General features: G+C 33.6%; 1 protein-coding gene across 4 annotated transcripts in view; it reads left to right on the plus strand.

Annotated features, from left to right (window-relative positions):
* The window catches only part of Golga4 (golgin A4), a 96,806-nt gene that overhangs the window by 58,951 nt on the left and 10,241 nt on the right, over positions 1-27,614 (plus strand). For all 4 annotated transcript variants that reach the window (XM_076843628.1, XM_076843635.1, XM_076843643.1 and 1 more), the window contains 10 exons: positions 2,137-2,268; positions 4,293-4,448; positions 6,089-10,320; positions 10,860-10,981; positions 11,451-11,581; positions 16,958-17,071; positions 18,277-18,297; positions 18,477-18,545; positions 20,958-21,033; positions 26,156-26,259. In XM_076843628.1, the coding sequence (XP_076699743.1) occupies positions 2,137-2,268; positions 4,293-4,448; positions 6,089-10,320; positions 10,860-10,981; positions 11,451-11,581; positions 16,958-17,071; positions 18,277-18,297; positions 18,477-18,545; positions 20,958-21,033; positions 26,156-26,259 (5,157 nt within the window). The remainder of the gene's footprint in view (positions 1-2,136; positions 2,269-4,292; positions 4,449-6,088; positions 10,321-10,859; positions 10,982-11,450; positions 11,582-16,957; positions 17,072-18,276; positions 18,298-18,476; positions 18,546-20,957; positions 21,034-26,155; positions 26,260-27,614) is intronic.

A 27,614-nucleotide genomic window follows, 5' to 3' on the forward strand; every position in this document is an offset into this window, starting at 1 on the left:
CATAAAGATGGTATTATCTTTTCTCTTTCCAAGCTTAAAAAAAAAATTAAAAAAAGGGATATTATTATAAGGGTTTTGTTGTTGTTGTTTTGGTACTGGGGATTGAACCCAGGGTTACTCTACTACTGAGCCACATATTTTTGAGACAGGATCGCTCTAAGTTGCCAAGACTGGCCTCAAACGTGTGATCCTCCTTGCCTCAGACTCCTGAGTAGTTAGATTATAGGTGTGCACCACCAGGCCTGGCTCTTTGTAGTTCTGATGTGTATAAATTTACCAGTATGATAAATATATGATCTTTACCAGTATATATTTTTATATGTTTAAAAGGAATTTGTAGTTTTTATCTTTGAATTGCTTGACTAAATCCTAGACTTTGTTTTGTTGTTGTTGTTGGCAACATGTTAGTCTTTACTTATAGAGTTGTAGAAACTCTACTGTTGGTGGGAATTAGGCCTTTGGATATAAGGTGCTTTTATCCAAGTAATCTCAGTTTATTGTTGGCTTTATTTATGATTTGTTTTGTTTTTGTTTCTTTGGCTTTTTTATTTTTTAATTTTTATTTTTTAAATTTTGGGCCAAGAAGTTTTCTTTTCATAGTAGTTGAATTTATTAGTCTTTTCCTTAAATGCTATCTGGATTTTTTTCTCTGTTTAAAAACACTTATAGGGCTGGGCATATAGCTCAGTTGTAGAGCACTTGCCTAGCATGTGCAAAGCCCTATATTGGATCCCAGCACTGCAAAACAAAACAAAACAGAACACAAAAAGAGAAACACATGCTCAATTATGAGATCCTATTTTAAAAAATTATTTACTTTTTAGTCGTGGTTGGACCAATATCTTTATTGTATTTTTATATGGTGCTGAGAATCGAACACAGGGCCTTGCATGTGCTAGGCGAATGCTCTACTGCTGAGCCACAATCCCAGCCCCAAGATCCTATTTTTTAATCCTTTTTTTTTCTTGCGACACTTTGATGCTTTCATTCGTTTTAAGAATTACCTGTTTGGTCCAATCGAAATTTATTTGGTGTGAGGAGTGAGGTAGAGATCCAACTTAAACTTTTTCCAGATATCTACCAAGTAGTCTCCAAATTATTTATTTAATAATTCACCCTTTACCTTCTGATATGCCATGGTATCTTCATTGCATACTAAGTAGAGTAATAAATTGGGTCTTTTTTTCTGGATTCTGTGCTATTCTGTTGCTTTGGCCACATACTGGTATTGCACTACTGTGTTTACTCTAGTTTTATAGTATGTCCTACTATTTGGTAGTCTTCCTTAATTACTCTTATTTTTTTGGAAGAGTATTACCTATATTTTGCATGTTTATTTTGTCTAATGAATCCTCCAAGCAAGAACAAGGATAGTAACTCTTTTTTTTTTTTTTTTTTTTTTGTACCAGGGATTGAATTTAAGGGAACTCAACCACTGAGCAACATCCCCAGCCCTATTTTATATTTTATTTAGAGACAGATCTCACTGAGATGCTTAGCACTTTGCCAATGCCGAGGCTGGCTTTGAACCCAAGATCCTCCGATCTCAGCCTGTTGAGCTACCGAGATTACAGACATGTGCCACTGTGCCCGGCTAAGGCCAATAACTCTTTAATAAATAGTCCATGTTTAGAAAGCAAGCGTAATCAGATTGGTGTAGCCACAAAGAAGTGCCCTCTCTGAGAACATAACTGACCCCTCATCCCCCATATGCTTTCTTGTTCTGGGGAACTTCCTGGCAAGTTGTGGGAATGCAGTTTCAACCCCATAGGACTCTATCTCTTGCATCAGCACTCTTAAACTAAGAAAAAAGGATTACTGGGTTTTCTTTCTTTCTTTTCTTTTTTTTAAATCTCCTTTCCCTTTTTCTTTTTGTTCTTTTCGGTGGGGTCTTGCTGTGTTGCCCAAGCTGGTCTCAAGAGATCTGTCTGCCTCAGCTTCCCAAGTGCAGGGACCATAGGCACAGGCCACCATGCCTAGTTTATTTTCAACTGTCATGACTTTAGTGACTTTGATCTGTATAGAGAATTTTTCCTTTTAATTAGCTTGATTAAACTATAATTAAGTATTATTCAGTTGTGGAGTTACTTATTTTATTCTGGGTGTTTTCACTTTATCTTCTTGGTGGATTTTCAGAAATCCAATGAAGAACAAATTGCTAAACTGCAGAAGCAGCATGAAAATGAGCTGGCCAGCAAACAGCAGGAATTGATGAAAAAGTTTGAGACCAGAGAAAAGGAATTACAGGAGCAAATGAAAGTAGCCCTTGTAAGTATCTATTTGTTTTTTGCTATCAGTAAACTTCACAGAGTTAAAGAGTTGATATCCCCTGCTCCTGTCTCAGCTTAATTTCAGACTACTGGTACCCTTGACCTTTGGGTATGCAGAGAAGATAGGAGGTAGGCAAAAAAAGCTATCAGAACTCCTTAGCTTGGTATTATATGAAAATCAAATGTATTCATTTACCAAGCTGTCATCAGTCAGTTTGTTTGTTTGGGTATGTTTATAGCAGTAGGCTGTAATTAGGAGGAAGAAAAGGAGATTAATTGAAGTAGTGACTTCAGGAAGAATGTCTGAAAACTCAACTGACCCAATGTACCAAAGTTTTGTCTGAATTGCTTTTTAAAAAGGAGACAATGTTCAATCCACATGATGTTTAAAAAATAAGTTAAAATTTAAAACCAGACTGAACTGACAAAAGCAATAACTGGAAAAGCCTTGTTGAAATAGTACAGTTAAATTTTTTTTTCTTCAATTGTGAAAGCCTTTTATGTAAGTTACCATAAAAAGTGTTAATGCAAAAAAATGTAGTTTTTATATAAAGTTATTATCCTTAAAATAGTATGTATACTTTTAAAATGAGTTCATTGTGAAAGCATGAAGAAATAGTATTTAAAATTTTAATCTCCTTCCTTTGTACATTGATTTCTTAATTGGGTCAGAGATTTTGCGAATTTCCAATAGTAGTGATTCATGAACTAAGGTGATAAGTTTTCTAATCTGCTCTATGGGGCAAATAAACTTGTAAATTTATAGTACAACTGACTGAGGTTAGGGAAATTAGTATGTGGTTATAAAAATAATGAAGACATATTTGTGTTATTTGTTAGTTCAGAAAGGAATTCAAGCAGTTTATAAGAATATTGAAAGTATAACAAAACAGCATAAATTAAAAATAGGGGCAGGGAATTGAGGAACAAAGTAGGACATAAATGAAACTGAGAATGACTCTAAAATTCTTTCATCAAGCCCCACTATGCTTTTTCAACCTAAGTAGTTGACCTTTGCAGGCACTAGGCCTTAATAATTGGCCATTGCTAATATTGACTTCTAAGAACTGATATATTCAGATATATTCCAAATAGAGCAAAACATGGACACAAGTCTGCTTGCCCCTTTCTTGATTCAGTAGACTTTAAAAATTTCTTCTTTTATTTTTATAAGCCATAAGAAATGCATTTAAAATATAGTTTACACTAAACAATATGGTATGTTAAAACTTTAAAATCAATGTTATAAAAATTTGTATTTTCTTATCAATCTACTCATATAATGGTACAAAATTATTACTTACAACAGTGTCCTTCACCATACTGCTGTTGGCAGCCTATTCCTAAGCAGCAGGTATAGATAAATACACTTATAACTGAAGTTTACTCAAGAAATTAGCTTTTAATGTGCTAACCTATGTTAAAAAGTACTCTCTAGAGCTTCTCTTCTCAAAATAGTAAAAACCTTTAGTATGATTGTTGATATGTAATCAAGAGAATTAGAGAAAATTCTCAGAGTTGAGGGGGCAAAAGAGTCTAGATAATCTGAAATCTTGTTTTAAAGAGATTTCCTTGTTCTTATCCATATATTCACAAGTCATCTGATTTTGATTTGGTTTTCCAAGTGAGGTACCCTATTATAATGAGGTATTTCTCACAGACCACATTAACTTAAAATCTAGTTTTTAGACAGTGTTGAAATACCGATTTCAAGTGCAGAAAAGACAGCAACAATTATGTGGCCCTTCATAGTTAGCAGTTCTTTGTAAAACATTTTAAGTAGTGGAAAAATAGGAGACATAGTGGGGTTCCTGGAAGAAAATTTTTCATATTAATAATAATTGTGGCAAAGATCAGCCAGACCACATTGGAAAAGCCAAAGTGCCATTTCTGCAGAGAAGACGAGAGATGATGATATTGCCTACCTCACAGGGCTGGGTGCAGATCAACTGAAAGGCATGATTCCTGTGGAACTACTTTGGGAATGTGGGTTTAAGATGGTCTTAATTATTTTTGGCACAGGAAAAGAGTCAATCAGAATATTTGAAGATCACCCAAGAAAAAGAGCAGCAAGAATCTTTGGCCCTGGAAGAATTAGAGTTACAGAAAAAAGCAATCCTCATAGACAGTGAAAATAAACTTCGGGACCTTCAGCAAGAAGCAGAGACTTACAAAACTGTAAGCTTAAATAATATACAGATTCTAAAGCTGTGAAATTATTTGTATAAAATAATTTGTGTTTTTTCAAACAGGCACCACATTTCAAATAGCTGAGAGAAAGTGCTAGACAATAGCAATATAAGATTTCAGAGAAGCTTTTGTTTTACTGGGTTATGTGTATGTATACTTGCACTTCATTTTTAGATGGTTAGAGCTGTTCATGGGAGTGCTTCGGGCTCTGTGCTCTATGTTTGCTACCTGGTGCTTCTGTTTGTATCTTTAGCTGGCTGTGTTTCTGTCAGCTGCATACTCTGCCTCTGAGCACTCAGGTTCCACAGCTTCTTTGCTCCATTGCTTACTTACCCTTGCTCTCTAGGAAGTGGCCTCACTGTGTAGGCAGCACTTGCCCTGCTCTCTTTCTGCTTGTCCAGCTTCACTTCATGCTGTGTCCTAAATACAGTCCATTCTCGGCTTATGTTACAGTTCACTTGCCTCAATGTCTTGTTTTTGCATTTTAAGTTTTTCCAAGTTAACATAATCCTATAATGAATATATTTGTACGATTTATTTATTTATTTGTTTGTTTGTCTGTTTGTTTGTTTGTCTGTTTGTTTGTTTGTTTATTTATTTATTTGCTGTAGCTGGACACAATACCTTTATTTTATTAGTTTTTTTTAATGTGGTGCATAGAATTGAACCCAGGGCCTCATACGTTCTAACCGAGTGAGTGCTCTACCACTGTTTCATTGTGCATATTTTTAAAGCTTAGTGACCTTTTCCTTCAGCAGTATTTGAAATATGTTTCCTATTTTGAAAACATACTAAGGTTAAACTTTTTTTAGCCATTTGCTGTGAATTAGTAAAATAGTCACATTTCTTACCCATCATTCTAAACTGTTCTTTACTTTTTCATTACCGACCTTTATAAAAGGTGGCATGGTGGAGTGAAATGGGCACTGAAGAGGACTAGATCTTACACTTGCTAATTTTGTAAATTGATTGTGCCTTAATTTTCTTACTAGTCACCTGAAGAGATTGAATCTGGTAATTCCTCAGGATGTTTTCAGCTCTGACATTCCATGGCACTGCTTTACTTAGCTCTTTTTCCTTCAGTCAAGATTGATGTTTTCATGAATATTGGTAGTCTTTGGTAAAATTTATATAAGTACCTCCTTTTTAAAACAGATGAAAACCTCCTAAATAATAATTTTTGTGATAAAAAATAAAATAAATTATTTTTCTTCCAAAATTAAATTATAGAAATAATAAAATACTATTGTAGGCCTTAAGTAAGCAGAGGGGAAAAAATTCTGATTTCTTTTGATTTTCTGATCAGAAGTTACTATTATCTGTTTGTGATTATTTCTTTTTTGACTACCCATTAGAATATTCTTGAAAAGAGAGGTAATTTAAATAGTTACCCAAGCAAGTAGAAAAAAAAATCTGGAATTATGGATTTTGTAAAAAATAGAATCTTTTCTTTGTTGTATGATTCCTTTAGTAATTGAGGACACATTGTCTTTTTGTGTTTGGTATGACATGTAATGTTATTTATCTAAATTTTAATCTTTTAAATAAGTAGTAGACATCATGTCTGTGTATCATTGCTCATAAGCTAATATGTACTTTAGTAAAAATATGTTCATTTTCATTGACAGAGAATTCTTGAATTGGAAAGTTCTCTGGAGAAAAGCTTACAAGAAAACAAAAATCAGTCAGAAGATTTAGCTGTTCATTGGGAAGCTGAAAAAAATAAGCACAATAAAGAAATTACAGTCTTGGTTGAAAAACACAAGACAGAACTGGAGAGTCTGCAGCATCAGCAGGATAACCTTTGGTCTGAAAGACTCCAAGTCTTAAAGCAACAGCATCAGACTGAAATGGAAAAACTTAGAGAAACATATGAGCAAGAAAAAGAAACACTATTGAAAGACAAAGAGATTCTTTTCCAGGCCCACATAGAAGAAATGAATGAAAAGACTTTAGAAAAGCTTGATGTGAAGCAAACAGAGCTAGAATCATTATCTTCTGAATTGTCAGAGGTATTAAAAGCTCGTCACCAGCTAGAAGAGGAACTTTCTGATCTAAGGGATCAAGCTGATAAAATGAAGCAAGACTTAGAAGCCAAGCTGAATGAACAGAAAAATCATCACCAGCTGCAAGTTGATACTATGATTAAAGAACAAGAAATGTCTATCCAGCGAACGGAGAAGGCATTGAAAGATCAAATTAATCAACTGGAGCTTCTCTTGAAAGAAAAGGACAAGCACTTGAAAGAGCATCAGGCTCATGTAGAAAATTTAGAGGCAGATATTAAAAGGTCTGAGGGAGAACTCCAAGAGGCATCTGCTAAGCTGAACCTTTTCCAGTCACACCAGAGTACCACACGTGAACAGGCAAAAGCATATGAGGAGCAGTTGGCTCAGTTGCAGCAGAAGTTGCTGGATTTGGAAACAGAAAAAATTCTTCTTACCAAAAAGGTAGCTGAAGTTGAAACACAAAAGAAAGATGTTTGTACCGAGTTAGATACTCAAAAAACCCAGGTGCAGGACTTAATGCAGCAGCTTGAAAAACAACGTAGTGAAATGGAGGAAAAAATAAAATCTTTAACCCAACTCTATGAGTCCCAACTTAAGGATAGTAACATTGAGCAGGAACAGACAAATCAAATTTTGATGGAAAAGGAACATATAATTTTACAAATGAAAGAAGGACAGAGCAAAGAAATTGAGATTCTTAAACAGAAGTTGTCAGCCAAGGAGGACAGTATTAGTATTTTGCATGAGGAATATGAAAACAAATTTAAAAATCAAGAAAAAAAGATGGAAAAAATTAAGCAGAAAGCAAAGGAGATGCAAGAGACATTAAAGAAAAAATTGTCTGATCAGGAAGCCAAACTTAAAAAAGAGCTTGAAAATACTGTTCTAGAACTTAGTCAGAAAGAAAAACAGTTCAATGTGAAAATGTTGGAAATGGCACAGGCTAACTCAGCTGGAATCAATGATGCAGTATCAAGACTGGAAACAAATCAAAAGGAGCAAATAGAGAGTCTCACTGAGGCGCACAGGCGAGAACTCAGTGATGTCATATCAAGCTGGGAAAAGAAACTTAATCAGCAAGCTGAAGAACTTCAGGAAAAACATGAAATCCAGTTACAAGAGAAAGAACAAGAAATAGCAGAACTGAAGCAAAAGGTCCTCATATTTGGGTGTGAAAAAGAAGAGATGAACAAGGAAATAACATGGCTGAAGGAAGAAGGTGTTAAGCAGGATACTACATTAAATGAATTACAGGAACAGTTAAAGCAAAAGTCTGTTCATATGACCTCTCTCTCACAAAATGAAACTAAACTGAAAGCACAACTTGGAAAGCTGGAGGTTGATTTGAATCTTTCTCTGAAGGAAAATACTGTTCTTCAAGAGCAGCTAGTTGAACTGAAAATGCTAGCAGAAAAAGAGAACCTTAAGGTTTCTGAGTTAACAGACAAGTTGAAAATTATGGATGAGGAATTTCTGAGTTTGAAATCTTTACATGAAAACTGTAAGAAAAGCCTAGAAGACAAAAGCGTGGAATTCAAAACATTATCTGAGGAACTAGCATTTCAGCTAGATGATTACTCTAAGAAAACTGAAGCTCTATTGGAAGCTAAAACAAATGAACTAATCAACATTAGTAGTAGTAAAATTAATGCCCTTCTTTCTAGGATTTCCCTCTGTCAACACCACACAACTAAAGTTAAGGAGGCCCTGCTAATGAAAACCTGCAGAGTTTCTGAATTGGAAGCACAACTTACACAGCTAACACAAGAACAAAATGCACTGAATAGTTCTTTTCAACAGGCTACCCATCAGCTAGAAGAAAAAGAAAATCAAATTAAGAGCATGAAGGCTGATATTGAAGGACTTGTGACAGAAAAAGAAGCCTTACAGAAAGAAGGAGGCAATCAGCAGCAGGCTGCCTCTGAAAAGGAGTCTTGTATCACACAGTTAAAGAAAGAGTTATCTGAAAACATCAATGCTGTCACACTGATGAAAGAAGAGCTTACAGAAAAAAAATCTGAGATCAACAGTCTTAGTAAACAACTAACTGATTTAAACACTCAACTTCAGAATAGTATCAGCCTAACTGAAAAAGAAGCAGCCATTTCATCTCTCACTGAGCAGTATAACAAACAGCAGCATGAATTACAGGATCAGGTACAAGATTTGTCTTTAAAAGTTGATACCCTGAGTAAAGAGAAAATGTCTGCTCTTGAGCAGGTGGATCACTGGTCCAACAAATTCTCAGAATGGAAGAAAAAAGCTCAGTCAAAACTTATGCAGCATCAAGACACTATTAAAGAATTGAAGATGCAGTTTGAGTTAAAAACAAAGGAAACTAATGAAAAGGATGAGCAGATAAATTTATTGAAGGAAGACTTGGATGAACAAAATAAAAGATATGAATGTTTAAGGGGTGAAATGGAAGACAAGATGAGCAAGATGGAGAAAAAGGAATGTAATTTAGAGACTGAATTAAAGACTCAAACAGCAAGGATTGTGGAATTAGAGGACCATATTACTCAGAAAACAATTGAAATTGAGTCTTTACGTGAAGTTCTTACAAATTACAATCAACAAAAAGATGTTGAACAAAAAGAATTGGTTCAGCAACTTCAACACTTTGAAGAGTTAGGAGAAGAAAAGGACAATAGAATTAAAGAAGCTGAGGAAAAGGCTTTAAGACTTGAAAAGCAAATGTCTTCGATGGAAGCTGAGCTTGAAATTAAGAAGCAAGAAATAGAACATGTGAATTCATGTGTGAAAAGCAAAGAAGATGAGTTAAAGGCATTAGAAGATAGACTTGAGTTAGAAAGTGCTGCAAAACTAGCAGAACTGAAGAAGAAAGCTGAGCAAAAAATTGCCGCTATCAAGAAACAGTTGTTGTCTCAAATGGAAGAGAAAGAACAACAATATAAAAAAGGTACAGAAAGCCATCTGAGTGAGCTAAACACAAAATTGCAAGAAAGAGAAAGGGAAGTTCATATTTTGGAAGAGAAACTTAAGTCAATGGAAAGTCCTCCACAATCAGAAACATCAGTTATATCCAGCTTAGCCAAAAATGTGGCTGCTTCTGCTGAGCAAGAAGAAACAGATTCCCAAGGCTGTGTGCAAAAGGCATATGAAGAAAAACTTAGTGTTTTACAAGGAAATCTAACAGAAAAAGAAAAGCTGTTGAAGAGACTAGAGCAGGAAAAAGAAGAGGCAATTTCATCTTATTCTGAAATGCAGTGTAAGTACCAGGAGCTCTTATTAAAGTTAGAAAGTGCTGAAGCAAAGCAACATGAACATCAAATTGTAATAGATCATCTTCGGGAGGAACTTGAGGAAAAAAAGAAATATCCCTCGATAATGTCCCAGCATGTGGAAGAAGAGGGAGGTAAAAATAATGTAGAGACAAAGGAAAACGTGCCTGATGGTGTCCAGAAAACCCTCCAGGAGCAGGAACTAACCTGTCAGACCTTGGAGCAAAAGATAAAAGAGCTGGATTCCTGCTTAGTAAGAGAGAAGGAAGCACATAGAGTTGAAATGGAAGAGTTAACCTTAAAATATGAAAAATTACAGGCTTTACAACAACAGATGGATGGAAAAAATAAACCCACTGAAGTTTTGGAAGACAATACTGAAGAAAAATCCAAATCACATGTGGTCCAACCCCAGTTGCTTGGTAACGTGGAAGCTGTACACAATGACCTGGAGTTTAAATTAGCAGGGGCAGAGCGGGAAAAACAGAAACTGGGCAAGGAGATCATTAGATTGCAGAAAGACCTTCGGATGTTGAGGAAGGAACATCAGCAAGAATTGGACATATTAAAGAAAGAATGTGAACAAGAAATGGAGGAGAAAATCAAGTATGTTTTATTTCTGTACTCTTCCTTAATTAAATATCTTTTTTTCCCTATGCCTAATATAGTTATTTTTAAGTTATTTGAGTATTTCCCTACCAGAGTGTTAAACAAAAATCTAGTAAGTTAAATACTGAGGAGAAATACAAAACAAGTTAGGGCAAGTGTTATTCCATGTCCATTTGGGGGAAGAGTATAAGATCATAATTATTAGATATACATACAAATAATTATTTTATTTTTGGTTTATTATTTTTAATTGTAACATTATTATATGTAACATAGATGTGTTGGTAGAAATTCAAATGGAAAAGAAAAAAATTCTCCAATCAACCACTCCCTAGAGAGGTAATCATTGTTTGTATATCCTTCCAGAAATTTTCTGTATCTGGACACACATACGCACACATGCACACATACCATTAGAATTATTTTCATGTTAGTAATGTCATCCTATTTTTACTGTTTTGAAGACCAGGTAACTTTGCAACTTGTTCGTTTTGTTGGCAGCAGGTAAACCTTTCAATTTTTATTTTTTTATTCAGGCAGGAACAGGAAGATCTTGAGTTGAAGCACAATTCCACATTAAAACAGCTGATGAGAGAGTTTAATACTCAGCTGGCACAAAAGGAGCAGGAGCTGGAAATGACCATAAAAGAAACAATCAGTAAGCATAATTTTAAATTCAATGAGGAACAAATCAAAATCAGCAGATGCTATAATTTAAGATTATTCTTTTTTGCAGTTGTGGTAAGTGCTGTAAGTCATTAAAGTGGAGGAAAAAATGGTCTTTACCCCCCAAAATTCTCTATTAGTTTCTCTAGAAAGTCCTTTTACCTGTACCTGGCAGTGACTTGCCTTGACGGGGAGGAGTGGGTGAAAGAATCCTAAAGCTTTAGCTAATAATGACCTTGTACTTATGCTCAGTTCTTACAGGGTTCTTTTGATCATTTAATCATTTTTGATCATTTTGATCATTTGTTGGGCTGGTTGTCTCATTTAATATCTTGTAATGTTCACAGTAAATTGAATTTTAGCAAAAATAATTGGAAGCGAGAATTTTTACTGAAATTGGGATATAGGTAGTTACTCTTGACTAATGTGTTTTCTTGTATATATCTCTTTTTATCTATTAGATAAGGCCCAGGAGGTAGAAGCTGAACTTTTGGAAAGCCATCGAGAAGAGACAAATCAGTTACATAAAAAAATTGCAGAGAAAGATGATGATCTAAAAAGAACAGCCAAAAGATATGAAGAAATCCTTGATGTACCTTATTTTCTTTCTCATTTGAAATTTAGCTATAGTAGATTTCATGGTAAAATTGAAGGGTTTTTTTTTTTATAATATTACCCAAATTAATATTTCTGTACTATATGTAGATTTAAAGTCTAATTGATTTCTGCCAGTACTGTAGTTTCCTGATCAGATTCTGCTCTAGTAGGTACAGCCCACTTGCTAGTATTGAAGCAACTGAGTTTCTAAGGGGAAAAAGGAATCTTCTTTTCCTTCTTCCTCATAGATTCAGACAGAACTATAAGAGAACTGAACTAAGATTGCAGAGCCTGTGTTTGAGTAAAGTCTTTAGTAATGGGACAGTTAGTGTGTTTCGAATGAGGCTGCTTACATGGGATCTTCTGGGCAAGCCAGTTAACTTTACTCAATTCTTATTCATTTGAAGAGTTTTTCTTGGTATCAAAGGGAAAAAAAAAAGATGGGGGGAGAAACAGTATCAGCTAAATGTTTCAATTTAGTGGAAGTTTAGTTCAAAATACTTATTTCATTAATGGCACTGTAGCCATGAAGATAAGCCATGAGCTTGGCATGGTGGTGTACTCCTATAACCCCAACTACTCAGAAGGCTGAGACAAGAGGATCCCAAGTTTAAGGCTAGCCTAGGCAACTTAGTAAGAACCTGTCTCAAATAAAAAATTAAGGGCTGGGAATTTAGCTCGGTAGTAGAGTGCCCCTGAGTTCAATCCCTGAATGCTAGTGAATACTTTGGATCCCAAGAATGTTTTTAAACTAAATATAAATATTAAACTGTAAATTAGTTTCAGTTGAGTTACGTATCTTTTAGTTACTCTGTTGCTCCAAACTTTATTTTTCTATACTCCAAGAGCCATTTTATGATTAAAATGCAGAATCAGAAAATCATGTCTCAACTGTGTTAGCAGTAGATGTCTGATCTTAGAATAGAGGATATAATTATTGCTAATATAATTGAAATGACTGAAATTCCAATATATGACACATGTCTTTAAATGCTATTTCTATAATTTTTAGTTTTAAATTTTAATATGAAAGATTTAGATTTAAATAATGTTGAAAAAAAGAAAGGGAGAACATGAGTGTACATAAATTTATATAAATACACACATATACCTTGGAATGGTTTCAGAATAAAGATTTAAATAATTTTACATTTTTTTATATTTCCAGAGTATGTATGTACTAAGTTAAAAAAAATAATATGCTTGAATGCTTAGAGAATGTTGAAATTGGAAGATAAAATACAGCTAGTTTAGTTCTGTCTTCTGGTTTTTTTAAATTTTAATTTGTTATATCTGTTTTTGTTTTTGCAGAAGGAAAAGCAAATTTAGCATAGTTAAATGATTTCCTTAAAATGACAGAGTGAGTGCTAGAGCATATTCTTCATTAGCTTCACATATTTCATAAATAAAGACTTCTCCTTAAGAAAGGAACTTTGATGAGCAGTTAAGCCAGGGGACTTCAACTGCAGAGGAGAAGCTTTGCCACGCCTCTATAGTTCCTTTTGGTGAACTACTTCTGACTGGATGCGTGGGGTAGCAGATGGTAGACTTTGCAAGGGTCATGACATACCTCTTTAGGTAAAGGAATAACAGAGCAAGGAGAGACGTGATGTACGCCTTTTGTCTTGGTCCCTCCTTGAAGATGAGCTGTATATTAGGGAGACTAGGAAAATAGTCTTCATGAATCAGGTTTAAAATAATAGAGCAAGTGGGCAGAAAATGAAGAATGGGTAAGGGAATGGAGTGGACTCTGTTTAAGTTCCTTCCTGTATCATAGACCAACACTGTCCATTAAAAATATACTGTGAACCATATTATAAAGTTTTCTAGTAGCAATATTTTAAAAAAGAAACTTTATTTTAATAGCATATGGTAACTAATTCAGTATAACTGAAATATTTTCATTTCAACTTGTACTTGATATAAAATTTACATGCAGTAGGCCTTCATATTATCCATGGGTTCTGTTAAACCTGGATTTAGCTAACTACTGATCAAAAATATTTCGGAAAATTTATGTCTAAAATGAACATGTATGGATTTTTTTCTTGTTATTAGTCCCTAACCAATTCAATATAACTTCTGTTTACTTGGAATTTGTATTAGGATTGTAAGCAACCTAGAAGTGATTTAAGGTATATGGAAAGAGGTATGGGAGAGGGTTGTCCTGAAACCACTCCTCAAATGTACCAAGGTATGTGTATGTATTTATATAAATTTATGTATACTCACTCTTTTCCTCCCTTCCTCCCTCCCTTCCTCCCTTCCTCCCTTCCTTCCTTCCTTCCTTTTTTTTTTTTAAACATTATTTGGAATTGAATCTAGGGGTGTTCTACCTCTAAGCTTTATCTCCAATCCATTTCTAGTTTTTATTTTTGAGATAGGTTCTTATTAACTTTCCCAGGCTGGCCTTGAACTACTTATCTTCCTGTTTCAGCTTTCTGAGTTTCTAGGAATACAGGTGTATATAAACAACGCATCCAGCTATATATGTGCATTCTTTAATTCTTCATATTTTATCTCAGTTTGAACTAGTGTATTTCAAGTGTTTACAAACCACAATTCTGTGGTTTCTGGTAGCTAGTTGTAATATACACTTAAATATGCATCCAAAGTATATATTCATCTTAAATTTTTTAAAAATGTAAGTAATAAGGAGATATTAGCAATTCTCAGTAAACACCATATTGCTTTTATTCTGAGGTCTATTCTCTACCATTCTTCCATTTAAAAAATTTTCAGGTTGAAAATTTGTATGGGATTTGTATGTATTATCTAATACTATATTTTTCCCCTTCTGAAAGATTGATGATTTATCTCAGTGATGACATTATAGAAGGCTACATTTTGTTATTGATTAAAATAATTCTTATCTGTTAAATTGTTATTTATTAAAATTTGAGCACAGAGAGATTTTATTTTTCTTGCCATCTTAGGTAACATACATATCATTGCCTAATTTGAATAAACTAGGAACTGTTTTTCATCCTTGGTTCCACCTTCCTAAGTCCCTCACACATAAGCATCCGTGTATTTATTAGGGTAGGCATCTGCTTTCATTGCCAGCCCAATATCCCAAATACAACAGGCTCTTAGGATATGATTTTCTCCTTTAATTATATTCCATGTTGTTCTTCTCTTAACTCTACTGCTGCTACCAGTCTGGGCTGCCATCTTTCAGCTAGTCTAGTCTATTGTTTTAATTTCTTATCTGATCTCCTTTCTACTTGTCTTTTTATTTTCCCCTCTGATATATTCATACATTCTTATAATTATTTTCTATCTTGCAGCAAAAGGATAATCATATTACTTCACCTCCTAAATAAGTCTAATGGCTCCCCATTGTCCCAGTGATCAGTGTATGCCAGCTAAACTCAACTTTAGCTTGTTCTTCATTTTCTCATGTTCCCAATTCTTTAGGATTTTTTAAAAATTGTTTTTAATTTAACTTTTATTTGGGAAAATATTGAACAACATATTCACATTGCTGAAAGATAAAAATAATACAAAAAGTATATTTAAAAATGGTATCTAATGAAAATTGCATACATTCATCTTTTTTTATTATAAAGAATACTAACAAGCATTTATAAAAAAAAAAATTACAGAACTGGTGTGTGTATGTGTGTGTGTGTGTGTGTACGCATGCGGGTGTGATTCTGTGATTCCAAGGCTTCACACATGCCAGAGACACACTCTATCACTGAGCTATAATCCCAGCACCAGAACTAATTATTAAATTAGAAATAATTCATAAAGGATTCTTTCCTAATCCTTAGAGGGCTTGCCTTAGGTTGGTGTCCTACAGTTATCAAAGGAAGTGCCAATTGTCATATTAAAATCTGGGCGTAGCTGAATAAGTAGCTATGGAGGTGATCTTTTCAAATAAGTCTGAACCACATTGACACAGACGGCCATGAGCGATATGTCAGAGTAAAATAAAAAAAGTAAACCAGAACTGAGGACACTAATATTTTAATATTTAATATTTTAACTCTGGTTGATGGTGTCTTAGATGTGGAGGCCTGGTTAAGGTTTGCCTTGGTGGGGCAATATATAAGGAGGCTAGAGACTAGAGATTTCAGTTTTGCTGATGTTGAGAGAAGGTATTTGTTTTTTTCAACTACTAGAGAAAATTTCATGACAAGTAGTATTGGAAATCAGATTGTCCAAGTGTCTTATGGATCACATTGCCTTATTTTGTGCCATGGGGCCTAACCGTCTGTTTTTTTGTCTTAGAGAATGTTTCTGGAAAGTCAGCTTCTGTTAAATCAGATACCTATTTGTGGTTGTTTTTCCTGTTAAGTTCCTTAGTCAGCAAACAATTGTCTTTATTATTCAAGTCAGATCAATATTCTAATTCCAAATGTTCTTTTAGCATAAAGGTTATTGCAAGATTTATAAGATTGAGGAAAGATCTGGATTACTTTGGATAGTAAATCACAGCAATTGCCAAGACAGATGAAGGAATGTAAGGACTGGCAACATCCTATTACCAAGGCTGTCAAAACTGAAGAGAAAATGATTTCTGTGCCAAATTTTCTAAGTAGATTCTTTGAGTCAAAAAGTCACATATTACTTTTTCTAATTTAGCCATGTCTAGTTTTTGCAAAGTTTAGGCAAATGGAGACCTTACATTGATTATCAACAAAATAGTAGCTTTTTTTTTTTTTTCCAAGGACAGATTTTAATTGTACATTGTACCCTCAGGAACCCCTAATGTGGTTTGGGGGCATATGTGTAGAAGATGTGCTTGTAAATTTGCCAGTCTAGGACAGAAGACCAACTGTTGAGTTATACATCCTATCCAAAGGAAGTAGGGAAAACCCCAAAATTCCATAACGTCTTTCTTTATTTTATTTTTTTCCCCCACAACTTCTTTAGATCAGTTAAGTTGCCAGCTGGATGGACAGTGCTATGTATAAAAATAGCTACTTTATTTTAGTTTTTAATTAAAAAAAACTTTAAAATTTGTTCTAATTAGTTATGCAAGTTACTTTATTTCTTTGAATGTTTTCTGAAAGTCAGATCCCAATATGGAAAAGGCATTATAGTTGTTACAACACACTGTTATAATCTCATGCTTCAAACCTTCAAAAATTGTATTTTCAGGTCAAAGAAACAGTTTGATAAGCTTTATTTGGTGAGGATAATGGAGTGAGGGTGTAAGAAATGTCATCCTGGGAATAGTGAGCAGCATTGGAAAGGGCTTGGAGCTCAAAGTAGGGCATGGAGGAAACTGTTTAGATCAATCTACTTAATTACAAATAGTACTGTATGTCTCAAAAACTTGTTTATTTCTCCTGCAGAGTAAGTTTTCTCTACACCATGCTGCCTCTCTACCACATTATTACTATTTTTTATTCTAAAGGCTCGTGAAGAAGAAATGACTGCCAAAGTAATGGACTTGCAAACTCAGCTTGAGGAACTACAGAAGAAATATCAGCAAAAGCTTCAACAGGAGGAAAATTCTGGCAATGATAATGTGAGAGGAATTCAAGTGTGTTTTTTGAAAACATTGTCATTTCCATGACTTGACCTATATACGTAGCATCTCATTTAATTCTAACAAACCTTTCAAGAGATTCTTGTCTCCTTTTACAGACAGTAAAAGAATCAAAGAGGTTGAATAAAATGTCCAGGCTCACACTGTGGTGGGAATTTAAAAATCTACTAGGCATCATTATTTTTTGAGATGGAGTCCTGCTGTGTTGCCCAGGCTGGTCTGGAACAAGCAGGAGCTCAAATGATCCTTCCCTCAGCCTCCAGAGTACCTGGGTCTACAGGTACACACTACCATACCGAGCTTCTAGATATTTTGATTTATACACACATGTTGAGGTCCAAGAAAAATACTTTGTGATCATAGTAAAGAGTGGGTTCCTGCCGTGTGTAGTAACTCACGCCTGTAATCCCAGCAATTTGGGAGGCTGAGACAGGAGCATCACGAGTTCACAGCCAGCCTCAGCAAAAAGTAAGGGGCTAAGCAATTCAATGAGAACCTGCCTCTAAATAAAATACAAAAGAGGGCTGATGATATGGCTCAGTGGTTGAGTGCTCCCGAGATCAATCCCTGGTACCAAAAAAAGAAAAAAAAAGAATGAGTTCCAAGACACAGTAATTCAGCAATTTCCCTGTGTGCTTTAAATAGATGTTAATGTTTAATTTTAAGAAATTTTACAAATAATAAGCAAACATTTGTTTTTAATTTTTTTAAGTTGTAGATGGACACAATATTTTTATTTAATCATTTATTTATTTATTTATTTTTATGTGGTGCTGAGGATTGAACCCAGTGTCTCACACATGTGAAGCAAGCACTCTGTCACTGAGCCACAACCCCAGCCCAACAAACATATTCTTATTGTGGAAAGAGTCATGTAATGCAAAAGTATACAACATAAAACCTGTATGGGTGGGGGCACCTTCCTTATGTAGTAATCATTGTTAGAAGTTTGGTGATTGACTTTGTAGTCTTTTTCTTTGTATTCATCTATGTTTGTGGGTAGATAGTTTAAATAGCAAAATAAACCAGGTTTGAAAGCAAATATTTAAAGTGCCTTATCTCAAATCTGACCACTCCCTTAATACTGTAATACTGACTTATTTCCCTGTAATTTCATATTGCTCTGTTTTATTACTTGCAGATTTTATTGCATTCACTCATTATTTTTTCTTTGCCTTTTTCAGGTAACAATTATGGCACTACAGGTAAGATTAATTGTTCAGTGAATTTAAAGAATCCATTTTAGGAATGCTTTTTTTTTTAAAATTAACTAAAACAAAAAAAAAAATATTTTAATGAGGAAGATTTTCTCAAGTAGTAAAGAAATGTGTCCAGACATTGATGAAACCCATATACAGTTCAGTTCTGTTTTTTGTTCTTTCAGACTCAGCTAGCACAGAAGACTTCTTTAATCAGTGATTCAAAGTTGAAAGAGCAAGAGTTCAGAGAACAGGTACAGGCTAATCAGTGCTATTTATTTTTAACTAACTTAATGTATGTTAATATGGACTTGGATCTCTTTTAACTGATTTTACAAAAACAACTGATCTAATAATTGACTTTGATATTCTTTTTACATGGGAAATTTATTTCCAAGTCCAGAGGTGCTAGAGGTTATCTCTATAAATTCATGATCACATATATTTAAACACAAACATTTGCATCCTATTATTTCTAGTGCTTAACATTTTGGATAACAATTTGTGTTTGTATAACACAACTTAATAACTTAAGTTCTAAAAAGAACTTTTTTTTTTTTTTTTGGTTTATCAGGGGAAAATATGTTGACATCATCTTTGGTGCTTTCTCATAGTGGTTAAATAAATTGTTCTAATTTAATAAGATTTGTCCACCTGTTATCCAAAGACAGTATATGTACTGCAGTTTAAATATGTGTGGGTATAATCCCAGGCATGCAACACAAGCACATATACACATTTGTGTGGGTAACTTGATCCTTGGTGAAGTCTTTTTCCAAACTTTTGATCAATAGTGGCTCAAGTCAGTAGGCTAAGTTTGAAGGCTAAATTTCCAGGTATTTACTAGTTCTCTTAAAATATACACAAACAAAAATCTTTTTTTATTTTCTATTTTAGCAGTGTTGGAGATCAAACCCAGGGCTTCATGCATACTAGGCAAGCACTCATCCCTAGCCCCAGACAAATCTTGATAATTGTTGAAATTGGGTGATAAATGGGTTTATGGTCTTTAATTGTTCTATACTTTCTTTATTTGAATATGTTTCAAATTTTTCATATTTTTAAACTCATAACGACAGGTACATTGTTCATCTATTACATTTCCCCCCATACTTCATCAGGGCTTTAACTTTTCCCTTAATTTTATTATTTTTTATTTTTTTAGTTGTAGATGGACATAATATCTTTATTTTATTTATTTATTTTAATGTGGTACAGAGGATAGAACCCAGTGCTTCACACGTGGTAGTCAAATGCTCTACCACTGAGCTATAACCCCAGTCCTTCCCTTAATTCTTAAGATTAGTGCTTTAAAATTCTCTTCTTTTAGTATCCTTAGATCTTCAAAACTGTTGTGACACAAAGTTTTTATACTTGTGATTTTATTGTGGTAAAATACATATAGAATTTTCCATTTTAATAATATGATTAATAAGTATATGATTAATTGACATTTAGTTTATTCATAAATATCAGTCACTATTCACAATCACTATTTCTAGTTCTATAACATTTCATCACCCTGAAAAGAAATCTCACACCCATTAAACAGTCACTCATTGTTACTTCATTCCTCAACCCCTTGGCAACCACTAATCTGCTTTTCATCTCTATGAGTTTCCCTGTGCTGGGTATTTATATAATGGAATCATACAATACATGACCTTTTATGTTTGGCTTTCACTTAGCGTAATGTTTTCAAGATTCATCTCTATGTTTAACATATTTCAGTACTTTATTCCCCCTTCTGTCTAAATAATATCCCATTGTATGGATATACCATATTTTGTTTATCCATTCTTCAATTGTTGGACATTTGGGTTGTTCTACCTTTTTGCTATAGCAAATAGTGCTGTTACTAACATTTGTGTACACAGTTTTTGTTTGAAATCTGTTTCTAATTCTTTTGGGTATATGTATACCCAGGAATGGAATTTCTGTGTTATACGATAATTCTTTTATTTTTTGAGAAACTGCCAAAATATTTCCATAGCAGCAGCACCATTTTTCATTATATCAACAATGTGTAAGGACTTTCAATTTTGTTACATCCTTACTAAGTTTTTTTGATTATAGCCATCTGAGTCTTTATGAAGTAGAATATAATTGTGGTTTTAATTTGTATTTCTCTAATGACTAAATGATGTTAAGCATCTTTTCCTCTGCTTGTTGGCCATTTTTATTAATGTTCTTTGCCCATGTTTTTTAGTTGGGTTGTTTCTTTTTATTGTTGAATTATAAGTGCTCTTTATATATTCTGGATACAAATTCTTTATCAGATATATTATTTCTAAGTATTTTCTCCTATTCTGTAGGTGGTCTTTTTTACTTTTTTTTAAAGAATTTTTAGTGTAGATGGACACAATCTTTATTTTATTTCTTTATTTTTATGTGGTGCTGAGGGTTGAACTCAGTGCCTCATATATATTAGGCAAGCGCTCTACCACTGAGCCACAGCCCCAACCCCTAATACTGTCCTTTGATGCACAGCTTTCTATTTTTTTTTTCTTTTGTTGTCTTTTGGTTTAAATCTAAGAAATTAATTTTACTTACCTATACTTTGTCTTCAGCATTAAAAAAACCTAGTGGCTACAGTAATCATATTTTTCTTACATTTGGTTTCTGTGCAAATCTTATGATATTATTTGAATATTTGTTATTTTTAGATTAATAATTTAGAAGACCGTTTAAAGAAATATGAAAATAACCTGTATGCAGCAACTGTGGGAACACCTTGCAAAGGTAAGAATGATGTTTCAGGTCATGTAATCCATGATTATCTCTTATTGGTAGATTTATAGATGGTTTAAAAGTTTTTGTCTTTACTAATCTATATTATTTTTTCTCATTTTTAATTGACGAATAAAAATTGTATGTATTTTTTGTTTGCAGCATGACATTTCAAAATACTTATTCAATTTAGAATGGCTAAACTGAGCTCATTAATGTGCATTACCTAATCTAACTTTGTTTTTTATGGTGAAAACATTTAAAAAATGGAGTTTCTCTCTCTCTTTTTTTTTGGGGGGGAGCGGGGTTGGTGGTGTTGGAGGGCTACTGGGAATTGAACTCAGGGGCACTCGATCACTGAGCCACATTCCCAGCCCTATTTCGTATTTTATTTAGAAACAGGGTCTCACTGAGTTGCTTAGCACCTTTCTTTTGCTCAGGCTGGCTTTGTACTCAAGATCCTACTACCTCAGCCTCCCAAGCTGCTGGGATTATAGGCGTGTGCCACCATGCTGGTCAGTTTCTCTTTTCTGAAAGTTAATTTTGTTAGGCATAGAATTCTAGGTTGAGAATGATTTTTTTCTTAACAATTTGAAATTATTACTTTATGGTCTTCTGGATTTTATTGTTGAAATGCTGGTTGTATGTTTTTCTGATCATTTGACTCCAGTTGCTAATCTTTATTCTCTGATTGCTTTTAAGATGTTCTCTTCATTAATGTTTTCAATTTCAATATAGTTTGTGTAGGTATAGATTAACTTTTTCTGCTTGGTATACATTGTACTTTCTAAATTTGTGGATTCTAATGTTTATTAGTTCTGGGAAATTCACAGTGATTATCTCTTCAGAGATTTCCTTTCATTCTGTATTTTAATTCTCATGCTGTTAGATTTCATTTTATATTATTCACTTTCAGTTTTGGAACTTTTGCACTCCAAAAAGATATTTCATAACTTTTATTAATCTTCCTTCATTCTGTCCATTCCCTCCAACCAGAGAAAAACTAATCTACATTGTAGTCTCTAGATTTTGCATGTCCTAGACATTTCATATAAATGGAATCATATGATTTGTGATTATCTATTACTGCCTTCTTTCACTTAGTAAAATGTTTTTGAGATTCCTCCATGTTATAGCATGAGTCAGTACTTTTTTTTTTTTTTTAAAGAGAGAGTGAGAGAGGGGGAGAAAGAGAGAATATTTTTTTTTAATATTTATTTTTTAGTGACACAGCATCTTTGTTTTGTATGTGGTGCTGAGGATCGAACCCGGGCCGCACGCATGCCAGGCGAGCGCGCTACCGCTTGAGCCACATCCCCAGGCCCTTTTTGTTTTGTTGATGATTGATATTCCATTGTATGGATACCACATTTTATTCATCCATTCATCAGTTGAGTTAATGAACATTTTGATTGTTTCCACTTTGGAACTATTATAAATAATGCTGCTTTGAACACTGGTGTACATGTTTTTGGGTGAATGTATGTTTTCATATTTCTTTAATGTATACCTTGGAGTGAGATTGCTAGATCTTATGGTAACTCTATGTTTAACTTCATCACCAACTTCAGACTGATTTCCACAGTGACTATACCATATTCCAAAAATCCCATCAGGAATATATGGGGGTTTCAATTTATCTGCATTCTTGCTAGCACTTATTGTTGTCTTTTTCTAATCCCAATCAGTATAAAATAGTGTCCTGTAATGTTGGTTTGTAGTTCCCTGATGGCTGTTGATAGTAAGCATTTTTTTTTGTACCGACTAGTCATTTGTATATCTCCTTTGGTTATTTTTAAATTGGGTTGTCTTTTATTGAGTTGCATGAGCTCTTTAGGTAAATGATTTACAAATATTTTCTCATGTTCTGTGAGTTTTCTTTTCACATTCTTGATGGTTTTTGATATTGATAAAGTTCATTTTATCTGTTTTTGTTGCTGACTGCTTGAAGTGTTAATATCTAAGTAACCATTGCCTAATCCAAGGTCATGAAGATTTACTCCTATGTTTTCTTCAGAGTTTTATAGTTTCAACTTCTCCATTTTTATCTTTGATCCATTTTGAATTGATTTTTGCATATGGTGTGAAGAAGGGATTTAACTTTATTTTCTGTGGATATATGGATATTCAGTTGTCCAGTGCTGTTTAAAATCCTGTTCTTGCTGGGCATAGTCGTGCACACCTATAATCCCAGTGGCTAGGGAGACCGAGGCAGGAGGATCATGTGTCCAAAGCCTGCCTCATCAATGGCAAGGTGCTAAGCAACTCAGATCTGTCTCTAATTAAAATACAAAATAGGGCTGAGGATGTGGCTCTGTGGTTGAATGCCCCTGAGTTCAATCCCTGGTACCAAAAAAAAAAAAAAAAAAGAAAAAGAAAGAAAGAAAGAAAAGGAAAAAATCTTGTTCTTTTCCTTTTTAAATTATCTTGGCAATGTTGTTAAAGTCAGTTATATATATATATATATATATATATATGTTTATTTCTGGACTCTGGATTCTACCACTTGGAGAATAAAAGGGGATGAGGGGAGAGAGAATACATAGATATACTAGGTATTAATAATGTATCTCTTTGTTAATATCACACTGTCTTGATACTGTTGCTTTGTATTGAGTTTCAAGATTGCCCACAGTGAGTCCTCCAATTTGGTTCTTTTTCAATATTGTTTTGACTGTTCTGGGTCTCTTGAATATCCATATCAGTCTTGAGATCAACTTGTCAATTTCTGCAAAGAAGCCAGGTGGCATTTTGATGGGGATTGTGTTCAGTCATGTATGGAACTTGCCATTTTAGAGGTATTTTCTTCTAATCCGTGAATGTGAGATGTCTTTCCACTTATTTAGATCTTTTACATTTCTTTAAGCATTTGTAGTTTCAGAGTGTAAGTTTTATATTTGTCTAAATTTATTGCTAAGAATTTTATTTTTCCTGATTCTATTGTAATTAAAAATGTTTTAAAACTTTATTTTCAGATTGTTCTTTGCAGATGTATAGAAATGCAGTTGAATTTTATTTATTAATCTTGTATCTTGCAGTAGTATTGAACTTACTTGTTAGTCTCATAGTTTTTTAGTGGATTCCTAAGAATTCTCTATATACAAAATCGTGTCATTTACAAATAGTTTCACTTCTTCAGTACTGTGTTAGCTTTCCACCTCTGTGAGAAAATACCTGAGAAAAACAAAAGAGGAAAGATGTATTTTGGCTCATTGTTTTAGAGGTTTCAGTGGCTGGCTCCATTGTTTCTGGGCTGTGGTGAAGCAGTACATCATAGTGGGAGGGCTTGGTGGAGCAAAAGCTACTCACTTCATTGCAATGGAGAAGCAGAGTGAGAAAGGAAGAGTGTGTGGGGACAAGGTATACCCTTCAAAGATCCCCTTTTGACCTACTTCCTTCAACTAGCCCACCTCCTAAAGTTTCCATCACCTCCCAATAATGCGATCAAATTATGAATCTATCAGTAAATAAGGTCAGAGCCCTTATGATCCAATCACTTCCCAAAATCTCCATCTCTTAATTGGGGGACATCAAGCCTTCAAAACATGAGCCTTTGGGGGACATTCCAGATCCAAGCCATAACAAAAACTGTCTTTTATTCTTTAAACATTTCAAGCAGTGAATTTATAATTTGTATGTGACAGTTTCATTATCAGGATCTTTCTGGGTTATATATCTGTTGTTTATTTTTTCTGCAAACTTTTGCTCATGGGGACTTGCCTCCTGAGATGTGATGATTTTTTTTCTTTCTATATTGAGAACTCATTTGAGTGTGAACTGTTTGATTAAGGATTTTGTCAGAAAGAATTTCCATTTGCTTCTGTTAGATATTGGGCATAACCAGTCTTAAACAAATGTGTTTTTTAAGTTTTAGAATTTCTTACCTGAAAAAAATATTTTAACTTTGAGTCCTATATTCTAAGAGTAAGTTCCTGGTTACACATTCTCAGTGGAGCTACTTTTTCCCCTCTACTTCAAGCAGAGGCAAGGACAGGTTTCTTAATAAGTTGCCTTTCAGGCAGTCAGAGTTCCCTGTTTTATATCAGAGTCTGTATTTTGGCACTCCCACATTGCAAGGACCCTAAGCTGGTCTTCTATTTCTTACAAAACTGTTCAATGTGGACTTTTTTTTTTTCTTACCCCTAGGCATCCCCAGATTCCTGTCTGCCTTGCTATTACTTCTGTGGTTTCATTTTCCTCTGGTCCCTTACCCCCTTAGGGATTTTTTTATGCTTTTAGAATGTTTTTATATAATATCTAGATGTTTCTTGGTAACAGAGGGATTATCTGTTGTACCATATTGCTAGAAATATGCACAAATATATGCCTGATGCATAGATTAATTTATTCAGATTAAAATTTGTCAGTGTGTGGGCTGGGGTTGTGGCTCAGTGGTAGAGTGCTTACCTAGCATGTGTGAGGCACTGGGTTCAATTCTCAGCACTGCATATAAATAAATGAATAAAATAAAGGTTCATCAACATCTAAAAAAGAAATTTTTTTAAAAAAAATTGTCAGTGTGCAACTTATGTGCTTTATTTTTAGATTGGAGGAGAGCTTGATTAACAGATTTTTTTAAGTCTTTTTAAGATGGTCAAATCAATATATTTCAAACTGTAATGGCATTAATATTCTATGCACTTTCAGATTATCTATCCCATGTTTCAAAATAGTTTTGAAAACTTAAACTAAGTGCTTTCAGATTGGAATAGTAAAAAAAAAAAAAAAACAAAAACAAAAACAAAAAAAAAACTAGAGAAATGTTCTGAGATATTAAATCCTTTGTAAAATAAAAATGGTAATTTCAGTCATTGTAGAACATCTGAAGCCAACCACATAATATTTAGAAGAGAAGTACCAATGTTATGAAACTTTTGTACTAGCTATATTGTCTTTTTAAATAGTAGCAGGAGGAGGAGAAAAAGATAGGAGAATTAGAATTGTTATAATTCTTGTTTTCTCTTTCAGCATACCAGTTAGAATGTTTAATGTGTTCACGGATATACAGTACAATTAATTTAAACTCAGTGTCTCTCTTTGTACAATTGATTGTTTTTTAATGTGTCTATTTTCTATGTAGCAAGTAGTTTATCCTATTTTGATTTTACAATTTGAACTGTCTTTTATTTGACAGGTAGCAATTTGTACCATACGGATGTCTCACTCTTGGGAGAACCTACTGAGTTTGAGTATCTTCGAAAAGTGCTTTTTGAATATATGATGGGTCGTGAGACTAAGGTATAAATCATGTCTGGTGATTTGGTATATAAGCCTCAACCTAAAAGACAATACGTTTCACTTTTAGCACACATAACCATACATTTACTATTAGACTATGCATGCTAATTATGAGCAATAGCTAATTATGTTACTGCTCTTCGTAAACAAAAGTGTATTGATAGATCTTGCTTATATTTGTTACATTTATAAAAATTAATTTTTAAAGTGCTATGGAATGATGCTAAATACTAAAAATTAAAATTTCACTTAATAATTTGTGAAGCATGTGGCTATTTTCTTCAGATCTTAAAATTAGGAGAAAATTTTTTATTTTCAAGGAGAGTTTAGGATAGTGTTGGTAAAATTTGGAAATGGTCATAATTAGCAATGGCTTCTTTGGAAGATTGTACTTTAGTTACTATACAAAAATCATTTCCGAACATGTAGAATATTAATCATTTAAAAATTGCTACATCATGTAAGTAATAATACTTGGCTAATTTGTTTTCTAAATGTTAAATTTATTGTAAAATCCTCAAGTATAGAGTCTTGCCTTATTCTTACTTTTATCTTCTCCACTGTTTTAAAAACAGCCTTGTATTGGACATTTGGTAACTATATCGTAAATAGAATAGAATGCTTTTAGGGAAATTCATGAGCCTTTCCTCAAATACTATTTTTCATTTTAAGCAGTTTCTGCTTTGGACATTGTTGGAACTCTTCATTTACCTTTATGGAACTTTACATTATCTATCTATGTATCTTGGCTGAGAATGGAATAATGAGTTTCCTATCCTTGGAAGCACTCAGTGTTAATGTCTGGCTTTGTGGGAGTTGCTGAGTCATAGGATACTAAGCCAGTTCAGGCATTGATTTGGCAAATATATTTAAAATTTAAAAAGAAAAGTCATAGAAAATAATCTTTAAAAAATAGTCTGAATTTATGGAGATTCAACACAAGGAGTTACCGGGCTGCTGGAAGTCATTTTAATCCTTACTATCTATATAATTGCATTTCATTATGTCAAATAGTTTTCAAATTAAAGTAATGCCTAATATGATTTTGAACATGTGTCATAGGAAAGAGATAAATTAATATATCTTTTTTGTGTCATTTTTTTTCTTAAGGACTTTTATTATTTTTCAAGGACAGCTAAAACTGATATTCTGCTTGTCTTTTTAAAATGAAACTAATGAGATATCACTTTCTCTTATTGTGTCCATAAAACAGCAGTCTATATTTGAGGTTGGCGACGTTACCTTTGTGTTGTCTAATAGGGAAGAGAGGCATATCTTTAAAAAAAAATAGTAATAATAAAATGGCTCTCAGAACTTAGCTACCCTGATTTACTAGTGAATCTAAAGCTCCAATG

This window comes from Callospermophilus lateralis, chromosome 1 (genome assembly GCF_048772815.1).
Source record: "Callospermophilus lateralis isolate mCalLat2 chromosome 1, mCalLat2.hap1, whole genome shotgun sequence".
Taxonomy (NCBI): domain Eukaryota; kingdom Metazoa; phylum Chordata; class Mammalia; order Rodentia; family Sciuridae; genus Callospermophilus; species Callospermophilus lateralis.